The sequence below is a fragment of the Phytophthora cinnamomi genome (assembly GCF_018691715.1).
Source record: "Phytophthora cinnamomi strain GKB4 chromosome Unknown Contig49, whole genome shotgun sequence".
Taxonomy (NCBI): Eukaryota; Oomycota; class Peronosporomycetes; order Peronosporales; family Peronosporaceae; genus Phytophthora; species Phytophthora cinnamomi.
This window is the reverse complement of record NW_027150982.1, coordinates 640,063-652,301: the sequence shown is the minus strand read 5'-3', so window position 1 is coordinate 652,301 and position 12,239 is coordinate 640,063. Positions and strand designations below refer to the sequence as shown.

Sequence of the window (12,239 nt, the reverse complement as noted above, 5' to 3'; positions counted from 1 at the left end):
GAAATTGATACGCTGGGGGATCCTAGCATCCGCGCGATGACCTTACACTTCGCAACGGCAAACTCGCTCATCTCAAACCCCACGAACATTAGAGGCATACCGTTGCTGATGTCATCACGGAGAGTAGCAGCGACTAGGCTACTGAAGTCGTTGAAGCCGATGGCGACATGAGTCGTCCCAAAGATGTAAACCTCAGCACGGTTGGGGTTGCTAGCAAAGTTGGATCGGATACGGGTGTCGTATTTTTGGGAAAAAGTCGCGTTGTGCTTCTCGATAGTCGATAACATCACCAAGTCTCAAGCAATCGGCTTTGTCATGAAGAATCTGAAGCGCACCCGTCCCGTGCCATCGCTTTATCATGTCTACAGGATTTGGCTTCTCGAAAAATATCCCGTTCCGCATGCTAAACGCGTCGACCCAGGGGTTGACGCTGGCATTCAAGTATGCACGATACCGTACTTTTCGAGCAAACACCGGATCAATTCCATTAGGCCATCCGCGATGCTTGGGAAACTCTACGTGAATCTGAGGAGGCGAACGCTTGAGATACAGCATCATCTTGCGAGGTAGCTCTTGCCGCTGTCGTCTCGAGTTAGATTCTGACGATGCGTATACGAAACGGAGTCTGCTCTCGAATGACTCCATCTGAGCGATGTAGACGTCAATGTCCAAGTTTTCCTCGTTAATCACGCCTGCGAAAATGTTTTCTTCCTTCGAGTTTTGTCCCCTCCCTGCAGCCGAAAATTCAGGACGCATGGCGTCGCGCTGCTCTCGTTGAACATGCGTAGGTATATCTGAGACTTGTGGCCCGGCTTTTGTGCCTCCCCATCACTTTGACCGTTGTTGGATCTCGATGTCAAGGCCGCGCTTAATTCCTCTACACGTTCGCTTGGTGACAACAATGTTTTTGACTCGACGTTAGATCGAATGATTTCCAAGTCGGCGACACATTCCTTTTGCGAAAGCCCCATACGCTCCAAGCACCTGGCTCGGCGCGTCCACGCCTTGTAGTTAAGCGGGTCGATAGTACCGGCAACAGTGCAGTTGAGAAGAGCCGCCTCAGGGTATCCCATACTCTCATCTGACCGTGCCGACGGAGGGCCGACACTGACACCGCCAACGCTGCTAGTATCTCGCGACAGCGTTAAATACACTGCCGCGATGTTGTTTAGTACCAATGACACATCACAGCAGCATTGTAGATTCGATACCAGCCCTTCCCGCTAGTATTTCTCGGCGGCGTGAAAATCACCCTTCCCAAACTTCTCGGATCCAAGCTTTCGCCAGGCGTTCGCATCTTTCTTCTCTTTGCTGGTATTTTCTTCTGCAATTATCAACGCCGGTAAAGCTATGCCGATGCACCACGCCGCGTATGTTCTTAGCTGAGACTGCTGAGTAGGTGGAGTCAGTGAAGCACGATCCTTGAGCGTGTTTTCCAGCAATTTCTTTTGTTGGGGAGTCAAGTCGGGTAGAAGGTTGCGTGCATGGGCAACGACTTTCGCTGCCAACTCTCCGCCCGCCCGCCAAGAATGGGATGGGGAGAGTATCACACGCGCAAGGGAAGTTGGCGTGGCTCGCGGGTGGACCAAGCCGAACCGCATGGCGGAGGAGTGGCGTCATTTTCCAGGCGTGCAGTACATATTCTGTGTGCGGGTGTCGAACGATCTCAAGACGCGCCAGTACCGTCTCAATTCCGTCGTGGATGGCAAAATTAAGATCCCAGGAGCGCCGATTGTCGACATTGTGAACCCAACGCAGTCACATCAGACTCGCGTCGGTTGCTGGGTTGTCTCCGATGCGGAACTGCCCGTTGGTTTCAGCGACTCGATACCTCGATGCTGGAAAGAATTGCTGCAATCTGCCCACAGTTGAGAGAGCTTGCTGTTTGTACCCCAGCAATTGATGTTCGGTTCGAAGTTCGCGACAAAAGATTGCGAAACCAGATCATAATGCACCCGCAAGCAGTGCGAGCTCTGCTACAGACAAGTCAAAAGTCACCACCAAAGCTCGAAACTTCAATGCATAAAACCACCAGCGAGAGCCCAATCAAGTCCAACAAATGACACAGAACGTTGTCATCCGGGTCGGTCTTAAAAACGATTGTCAGCGACAATATTCCTCTGTAACCAGCAAACAAAGCAACTTCTTGAGCAAGACTAGATTGGCGAGTTTGGCATTTGCCAAACCCAGGCACCAGCACATCTACCCACCCGTCCTCAGTTTCATCGGCTAGCAGCTTGATGCCTCGAATCTCCCTGCAAACTGTAAATGGCGCGTTCTTCCCGAGAACTTCATCTGTATCCATGGGTTGTAATCGAATACCTTTCTTCGGTTTTATGGTGTAAGTGGGTCGTACCCCCTCCACATGGGGCAAACCGAGCAGAGCTTCTTCGGGATGGTTTGTTGTGACGGCATCTCAAATCGCATCCACATCTTCTTCAGCTAGAGTGAAGTTTTGAAGAGTAAGTCTCTGAAGGTGTGACCGACGTTGAGCTTGAGGAGAAAATAAATCCATCGCCACCTCCACGCGATGAGTTCTCTGTCTTGATCACTCAAGTCCGTTGAAATTGATACGTGGTTAGTGGTCTCATTCATGACAGCTGCAGAGCACACACGCTCAAAGAACCACGACCGAGAGGGGTCGCAGAAAATGTTTAGAGACTCTACCATCACTTGACTGGGAGCTGTCGATGCTCTGGCACGGGGACCAGTCATTACTTGGATCCCAGTCACCTGCTGGTCACCTGTTGCTCCACCAAACAAGCTCACCAGAAATTTATCAACTGCCTTCGCGCTGCGCCTCGCTTCGCAGGAGCTGCCAAAGCATTCCCGAGATCTCGCCAAAAGCTCAGCCCCGAACAGTGAATCTCATCACGAGCCATAATCTCCACCAACGCTGTCACCTCCGACCTCATGTGCACTGGTCTGAGGTCAGCCCCAATGGATTCCAAGACAAACGTCACTCTTAGTAGTCCTGTGCTGCTTCCCACCTGAGGCCACGCTTGCTCTCCAAGGTGGCGAGTCGCCGTCGGTACATTCTGCATGTAATTAACCAGGCCCCCTCCACTTCTCGTATGGACTGGATGCACTTGGACCGTAAGTGGAACTTCAATTTCATCCGGGACATCCCCCAGCTCTCGCTTCCTCCTCCAAATTTCGATCGTTTTCTTCAACGCTGAAATGTATTTCTTGCTGGGGTTGTCGTGTTGCTCGACCCCGCAGAAAAACACCAAGTCGCCGCCAAGGGCGTGCTCGGGGCCGGTTTCGTGCACGAAAACCCCTCTCATCAAGCTGTCGATGTCGTTCGCAGGGATCCGCTTCCGTAGAGCAATTCCAGCAGGAAGCGCGCAGAGAGCGCGTCGAACTTCTCGGAGGCGGTGAACCTTCTGGCCAGCACGGCGCTCTGCATCAAGAGTTTCCTCCATGTGGTCTTGCCCACTAGGGCCACGACGGAGAGCAGCTTGAGTGCCTCTCGGAGGTTGAACCTCTGACTTTTTATCTCTCGCCCCGCGTCCTCGTCCGACTGGGTGAAGGGGTCTTTGCGATTTTGAGGCCGTGGTAGGCCTGGAAGGGCGGGTCCGAGCTCTCGCCCTCCGAGTAGCTGATGGCGCCCCGGACATGGTCGCACCACGGCAGCAGGAAGCGCCAGGCGTCAGCCAACGCGTCGTCCTCTAAGAAGGAGGCGGCCGACCTCCCGTCCATGGCGCGGAGCTAGCTCAACACCCCCTCCATGGTAGGCAAGACGATTGGTTTTGAGAGTGGGTGATCCCCAATCCCCGATTACCAAGTGGTATATTGTTATACTTAACAACCTTGCGCGAAGCTTAGTGATAATAACTATCAGTATCTAGAGGTATTTACCATTTTTTGATCAAGAGCTGGTCTCTGCGTTCAAGCCGCTGATGTAGCAGACGACGGCATCGATAGAGATTCTGCTGTTGGGATCAAAGCGGCACATGCGCTTGACGAGTTCCCACTCCCAGTCGCTCATCTCGGCAGGTCGCGGTGGCAGTTCTCCTCGCTTCACTTGGAATTTGATGGCGATGTCATTCTCGGCACCCCACGGGTATTCGCCAGTAAGAACTTCAATCATGCACATCCCGAACGAGTAGATGTCAGCTGCAAACGTTGGGATTCCGCCATCTAAGACCTCAGGTGCCCTCCAGCGGGCCACAACGTCATCTTCCTCGTAAATATTGTTGGAACCAGCAAACGTGCTCAGCTCGAAAGTTCCCACCGTGGGAAAGTGGGAAGTTCCCACTTTTGTTTTGCCGCTATCGGAAATGCAAAACGCATCACCCTTGAGATTTCCGTGGACAACGCCACATGTGTGAAGGTATTGCAGCCCTAAAGCGGCGTCCAGCAGACAGCGCCAAGCCAGTGCTTTATCCTTCCCTTTCAGGTATCCGGTAAGCGTTTCGTTCCCAGCCCGTTCGCAAACGTAGAATGGATTTTCAACATGACAAGCACCGTATAACTGAATGATGTTCGGGTGATCAAGCATAGACCAGATTTGAAGTTGACGGCGGAATTCTTCGAGTATCTTTACAATATTTTCCTTGTTAAAATGTATCCGTTGCAACGCGACGTCAGCACCAGCCCAGCGAACGCTCCCAAAACCACCATTACGTATATGGGACGCTTGCTCGACATGATATGCATGAATAAACCACTCAGACACCTCTTCCACACTATTAGGGAGGGTTCCTCGTCTTCGCATAGCCATAAACCGCTCCAAAATTGCTTCATCAGTGTAATCTGCGTCCTGTTCTGCAGACACACCTAGTGAACCCACTCCGGAGTAAAGCTGATACAAAAGACACGCGACCGCGCCGATGTCAATTCTATCCTTTGGATCGTATCGGCACATGCCTTTTACCAGCCTTCTTTCATCGCTGTTAAATGCTTCCAATCGTGGTGGCAGTGATTTTTTGTTCACTACTTGGTACATCACTGTAGGATCAGGCATTTTCCCCCACGGAAACTCACCCGTCACTACCTCCACAATGCACATACCAAAAGAGTAAATATCGGATGCGAACGTAGGTTTAAATCCCTGGATGCATTCAGGAGCTCTCCATCGAATCGCACCGATACTTTCGGGCTTCTCGACTTTTGTGAGCACGGACTTAGCAAAAGCACTCAGACCAAAATCAGCCAACTTCACGTAATTGTTGTCACAAACCAAAACGTTATTGCCCTTGAGGTCACCGTGCACAATCCCTTGCTCGTGCAGGTGACGCAAGCCCTCAGCTGCAGTGTAGAGCGCGCCCCAGATTTCTTCTGCTGATTTGCCTTTCAGAAAGGATGGCAGCGTGCCATGGATTGCTTGTTCGCACACGAACACAGGTTGCTTGTTGATTTCGTGACAAGCGCCGTACAGTTTAATCACGTTGGCATGATTTAATGAGAACCATAACTCGACTTCACGCCGGAACTGTTGGCGGTTTCGGTGTTCATCCTGATTTGTTAGAACTTTCTTCACGACCACATCCGCGCCCAACCACTTTCCCCAGTACGCGGCACCAAAAGACCCATGCGCAATTCGTTCTCTTATTCGCACTTCGTCTGTCGGAAGTAGCCACCGAGGGCTGTCACTGTGCTTGTCACCAGAAGTAGCGAAGCTTGCATCCTCATCTTCTGGAACTGTATCCATCATTTTCTGGTACCCCTGTCGCGCCTGCATTCTGGAGTGCTCCTGCCACTCGTGAACAGGATTATCACCATTCAAACAACCGGAATTCCTGATTAGTTCGTCAAGTAGATGGTGCATGCTCTCATTTCTGTCAGCAACGGTTAGAGCGACGCTGCTCATCATGACATCATGGGCACTAAAGTCGCAGTTCTCAAGCCGACGCGAGACCTGGATGCAGTAGCCCTGTACCAGTTCAACGAAATCATCCACAATAGTAACTAACAGCGGCTCTGCTGGATTCTCCATTTGCACATAGATATCCCGAAGCCGATCAACCACGCGCCTGTTATCGTCTTGAAGTGGGCCGCTAATCTCATTTAACTCGTCTCCGATTTCGGCGAGAATATCCTTCAGCTTCCGCCCGGACGAAGAACAGACAACCTCGTTCATCTTTCCCAGCAGCCTTGCTGGTGCGTTTTCCACAGGCGTGCCCGGAGCTTCTCTTGCTCGTGCCAATTCATTTATCTCAGAGATAAATTTTGTTAAATCTGTTCTGGCACCTGGGGTTACCTTGCACAAATTACAGAGCAAGTTCCATTTATCCTTTGTCATCGTCTCTGAACCTTCACTATGTCGGCTTGTATACCACCACCCGCACCACTAATTTTCGCACACGCTGGCCAGTCACACTCTTGCATACCTCGGAGCCATTCTTTGCTGAGTTCTTGCGCATACTGCAACTTGGATGAGTCATCACTGGATTCGCCGCGAGCAGTTTTCGCCAATAGATACTTGAGTGCTAGTACCTCAAATGCAATGAGACCGAATGCGGAGACATTGGAGGTGGCCGATTGATCCCTTCGGGAATCGTCTAGGTCATCGGTAACCTGATACGCTAAGCCGATACTGTTGAGCACTCGTTTGCCATCCCATGTAACACGTAGATCTGCCAATGACAAGGCCATATAAGAGAGTCCCCGACTGAGTATATACTGCAATCCATGCGCGTAATCAAGCAGCACTCTCCACACACTTTTGGTTTCAGAGGAAATCTTCGAGGAAAAAGCAACACTCTCGTCGAGAATGACAAAGGGACACGTCCAACATGATACGCGCCGTAGAATTTGCAAACATTTGGATGGTTGAGCTGTTCACAGATCTCAATCTGTTGCACACACGATGCCTCATCTCCAGATAGCACATATCGTTGTGCAAAGGACCACTGACTTTCTGATAGAGCAAACCACCTTGGAATCGAAATGCTGTCGGCATGTAACTGCTCTTTCAGCTTGTTGAGAAGTGACAAGGTAATGTCCTGTTCGCTCGCGCTCAGTTCACTCGCGTACTTTTTTCGTGAGTAAAGCAACACCGTGTATATTTCTCGGGTTTGACTGTGGTCACCCATTTCTAGTGCAAGCCTTGCGCTATCCGCTACCAATTCCTGGTAAAAGATCTCGCGTTGTTTCCGTTCATCTTGCAACGCTCCGAGCCACTGCGTTGCCGCAGACGTTAGCCCCAGAATACCAACTGCAGACTTCATTGCATGATCGATGAGACGAGTAATGTAACCGGTTTGGGCCCATCGCATTAGCAAACGGGGTTCCGAGTTGTAATTGCCAAGTTTCTTTTCCACATCACGACGCAGGAAATTTATGGCTACGGCATTTCTCGTGTGCCGTTCTTTCTCCCGTAATGACTCGAGAAAATGAGCCCCCAGGGCGTCTTGACCCTCATCAGATGATTCACTAGTATCGATCACGTCTCCGCTAAGCTCATATGCGTTCATCCTCTTCCAAGCCGCCATACTTTCTTCGTGTGCTTGTCTGATCTCCTCCTGTAGTAGATGATTCCATCTATGAAGCTGAGACATATGTAGCAGGCCAGGGGCTTGGTACATCAATCTATCTAGATAATGGTGAAATTTGAAAGGGTTATCCGAGAATAACGTATCCATCGAATCAAGCGAATCAACTGAAAGCGCATCGGAGATTTTTTTAAGGTAGCGGTAAAAATCGCATAGTACAAGACAAAAATCCTCAACAAAGACTCTTGGTACACTTTCGTGGTGTTCTTCAAGTTGTTGATAAATGTTTACCAGTCGATCGGAGACGGAACGAAACAAAAAGCCGTTGTCTGCAACCTCTTCACATACTGCCTCTAATAGCTCAGATATTAAGAGCCCCGCGGGTTGGCATACATATGTCCCCACTGCCACCCCAGGTATAGGTAGTCTCCATGGGTTTCGTTTTGCTTGCGTAATGAATTTTCTAACACCCCACACGACCTCTTTCATAGATGGACGATTAGTAAAAATGACGGAACACATCGAGCAAACCAGTTCCCACTCCGCATCCGTTACATGGCTGGGCTTTGAATTGGGAAGCTGTCGGTTTACAAAGTACTGTTCGTCCACTTGGTCTCCCCCATCTCCACGCGTGCGTTGCAAAATGTCCAAAAGCGCCAAACCGAAGGACATTACATTAGCTGCTCGATCGCGTTCCCCACCCTGTTCATCTCCACTAGTTCGCATCAGTCCCATGCCAGTCACCACAAGCCTCCGCTCTGAAGAAAGCCGACGGAATGTGCCCATCGTCAACTCTCGATACACAAACCCTCGCTCATGGACATATCCCAGACCAGCAGCCAAACCCAATAAATCACGCCACAACACTTCTGTCGAAATGGCATTGTGCGCTTCGTGGATCACAAACGGCTGCCCAACGTGACACGCACCATAGAGCCTCAGCACATTGGGGTGACGTAGCGTTCTCCAAATCGAAATTTGGCACGCAAAGTCTTCCCCAGTATCTGTCATCACAGTCTTCGCCACATCCGGCCATAAACTTGTTGTCGTCGCGAACCAGCGGGGGATGGTCCCCACCACCACACCCGAACGGCGCACAATGCGCGAGTACAGCTTCACAATCACATCAATTTCCCTCTCAGTCAACACAGCCCCGTAGATCTCCACATCGTTCTTCATCAACGTCAGGATCTCCTGCTGCTGCATCTCGTCCCCCGCCTCCTCCATCAGCCTGGTGTCGTCACTCAGCAACGGCTCGTAGATGTCCTCCATCCGCCGCACCCTCTCCTCTGCCAGGGTCCGTCTCCACAGCGTCAGCTTGCTCACGTGCTCCCTCCCTTCCTCATCCTTATCCTCGTCGTTGTCTTCGCCTTCCTCCTCGTCCCTATCGTCATCTCGAGCAGGCGCAACCTCGGCCGCCGTCCTCGACGCCTGCAGCAGCACCGTGACCACTCTGCCCGTGTCCGCCAACTTGACCAGCAGCCGGGGCTCGCGCTCGTAATCCACCAATTGCTGGGCCACTTGCCGCCCACAGAACGCAATGACGGACGCGTCCAACCCGTCGCCGGCCTCGAGCGCAGCATCCCGCAGCGTTGCAACGAAAGCGTCGCCGATCGCGTCGGGCGTCGTCACAGTGGTGCCATGGTGGGACGAGTGCCAGCGATTTCCTCGGGCACGAGCGGATCAACGCGGAGCCCCCACGCTCGGCTCATTGGTCACGCTCGAGCACTTCTTCACGTTGGAGGGACGATCGGAAGTGGGAAGGAAGATCGAAGTGGTGGTCGGATATATTGGCGTGCAAAAAATTTGAGGCGTGAATGATAGTGACAGTAGAATGAATAACCTTTGTAATCACATGTGATCAGAACCAGATTATGATACTTTTCTGGTCATATATACCTTTGTTTCAGAGTACCCTGTGGGAAAGCATACGCATATCCGTTCTGGACATCATGGCTCATCTGTACCCATCACTAGTTGAAGCGGAAGAGCCAATCACATCGCAGCAGTGGTTCTCAGCAAACGCGACCAGGGCCTGGTCACCAGGCCACGACTACTGCTACCCACGAACTACCCGGCACTACGAGATACTATATTAGTCAGCCCACTACACGAATTGAAGTGCAAGTTCTTCATCTGTACCAACTCGACGAATCGGTGCTGCCCCGCTACAGAAGCGTCATTGACTGCAGCCTCTTACGCACTGTACGCCTGCACTGCAGAAGTACGTAAGAGTGGGGTCGTAACAAGCCCATGTGCAGCATCGACGACGTAGAGCTAAGCGGACTTGGCACACCCATCGTGATTTCCACTTTCTGCAAACCGCAGTTGGGTAGAATGCACAACCCCCTCCCCCACGCTAAACCACCTTCTCCAGGATTGGTCCACTCAGTTCTGCATGTGGACCCCCACCAGAATACATCCTGTTCTGTTGAGCGGGTTATCACGGAATGGTATAATACATCCAACAGCTTATCCAGCCCCGATACCTTGAACAAGTTCACCCAGGACGACAGTGTCCGGGACGACTCGTTCTGGAACCCGAGTGCTGAATCAAGCACCATGTCGATCCGAGATTTGTTAAGTTCTGGGTCGTACATTGATCAGTCAGCTCAACCGTTATGGTGCTTTTGTTCGGAGTTCTCGGTGCAGTAATTCACTCAATACTTGTGGCATTTAAGAAGTAACCGCGTGCAACCCCACACCGCTTCGACGTAACACCCACAGGCGTCTTGCTTTGGGCAACTGACAAAGATAAGCTGAAATTCACCGTTCAGCGTGAATACATGTCACGGTTGTAACGGACCAGCGGGAACTGCGATCGAGATGGCGTCCGTTTTGGAAGATGAACAGTCACAAGCAGTGAGAGCCCCGCTAACCTTAAAAATATATCACTTCGTTAGTTTCCTCCAAGCCGCAAGAACCTTTCCAGCCTCCTATCCTCGAGCAGCGCAAGTTCGAAGTCCGCTGCTCTCCAACACTTCGCTTCCTCGCCTAAAAGTGACCGTGAATATCAACAGCTACGAGGGATCGTCCTATCCGGAGTAGGTGCCACCATATTTGCAACATTGTAGAGCTTCACGAGTGAGGGGACAAGATGGACATGGAAGGCGTCAACATCGACGAATTTAACGCGGAATATGGAGATACAACTTCTACCAGTCTGTATCCGAGCGAGGTAGAAGAGGTCCGTGACCTGTTGACTAATCTGCCCCGGCTGGAGGAAACCCTCCACACATTGCGACGGGACCAGACAACTCTAACCGATACGGTGGCGGCATTTGCCACCCGTGTCGAGCGACGGCACCACGAGACCGTGGAGCAGGCCAATCGGACGAATCAGCTTCTGCAAGAAGTGATAGAACAAATGCAGCAGTTCTCAAATCGGAGCTATACTACAATGCGAGATCACTCAGAGGGGTTGACTGAAATGCGAGAAGGAATGGAGCAGATGCGCGCTGAGATACAAGCTCAACACGAGGAACTCACTGACCTTCGTGCTGCTGTTTCTGCTATACAAGTTGGGAGTAACGAAACTGGAGCGAATGTAGCCAACAACTCCGAGCTGTACCCCGAGTGGGACGTGCTGGGCCGGATGCCTGCAAACACCCCAACTTACTCGGTGGATGAGCTTGAGCTTCGTCTATCCAAGATTTTGAAACAGAATGAGACTCCAACATTCGGCGGAGCAGATAATGAGGACATTGAGGTCTATGTTCTCAACATGATTTCCTGGTATGGTGCATTTGGTTTATTTTTCGGGCAACTCCAAGTTGATTTTCGTGTGGGGCAGCTCATGATGAATCACACAAAAGGTGAGGCAAAAGTCTGGCTATTGCAGGAGTACTCTGGTGAGTGGCGCTGGAGTCTCATTGTGAAGAAAATGCGGCAGCGTTTTCTTACAAAGTCGCGTGAAGAAGATCGAGTGGCTCGTTTGTTTGACTGTACTCAAGGACCACGCACGCTGGACAAGTACATCGAAGAATTTTTGCGCCTAGCTAGAACTGAGGAAGTCTCAGTAAAATTTAAGTTGATACTTTTCAAAAAAGGTCTGCAGTCTCAAGAGCTGCGGAATTTTCTTCAAACGAAGCAGTACACCACGCTGGAAGAGCTGATGGACGCCGCACGGACAATGAACCCTCGGGCGCCACCAGCGGACCCAAATAATAAGCGGAGTGCAAAGCAGTCTGGACCTGGAGCTCAAGAAAGCGCCAAGAGTCGAAGTAAGGCTGCGCCGAACAAATTCGATAAGAAGCCAGACGCCTCGCGGTGCACTGCGTCTCACTGCACAGAGCAAGGTCATGCCAGGGATAAATGCTGGCAAATGCATCCGGAACTTCAGCCAAAGTGGCTCAAGAACAAGAACAATGCAGCCACAACAGCGTCTACACCGGCCCGCAATGGCGGCAATGATCAACTTTTGAAGATGATGGCTGCGTTACAAGCTGATATGGCGAAAATCAAGGCTGATTTAAACTAGGTGGTTCTGGGGATGGCATCCCAGGACCAGATATTGCCAACGCAACGGCGAAGTCGAGAGTCTTCGACCCCGGGAAGAAGGAAAATCAGATGTACTTTCGTGCTAACGCAACCCTGCCCGCGCCCACAAAGAACTACTTAATCAAGGACGTCGGCTGCGCTAGGGGCAAAAGTAAATCACAAGGTAAAGCCTTCTTTGACGAGGGAGCAGACTTTTGCGGTGTCTCGAAGGAGTTTATACGGCGGAATCAGTGGGATAACGCTGTTGTTGATTTAGGCTTCTTCGCTGTGACATACGCGAACGGAAAAACGGAGCAAGTT

General features: G+C 51.2%; 2 protein-coding genes across 2 annotated transcripts; both read right to left on the bottom strand.

Annotated features, from left to right (window-relative positions):
* Positions 1-3,286: 3,286 nt before the first annotated feature.
* Positions 3,287-3,702, bottom strand: IUM83_08209 (uncharacterized protein; the record flags this gene model as incomplete). Its single annotated transcript, XM_067932568.1, has 2 exons — positions 3,287-3,438; positions 3,525-3,702. The coding sequence occupies 2 exons, from the start codon at positions 3,700-3,702 to the stop codon at positions 3,287-3,289; spliced, it is 330 nt and encodes a 109-aa protein (XP_067789961.1).
* Positions 3,703-3,871: 169 nt separating this feature from the next.
* Positions 3,872-9,029, bottom strand: IUM83_08208 (Serine/threonine protein kinase; the record flags this gene model as incomplete). The annotated part of the gene is made up of 2 exons (XM_067932567.1): positions 3,872-4,119; positions 8,369-9,029. The coding sequence occupies 2 exons, from the start codon at positions 9,027-9,029 to the stop codon at positions 3,872-3,874; spliced, it is 909 nt and encodes a 302-aa protein (XP_067789960.1).
* Between the last annotated feature and the right edge of the window lie 3,210 nt (positions 9,030-12,239).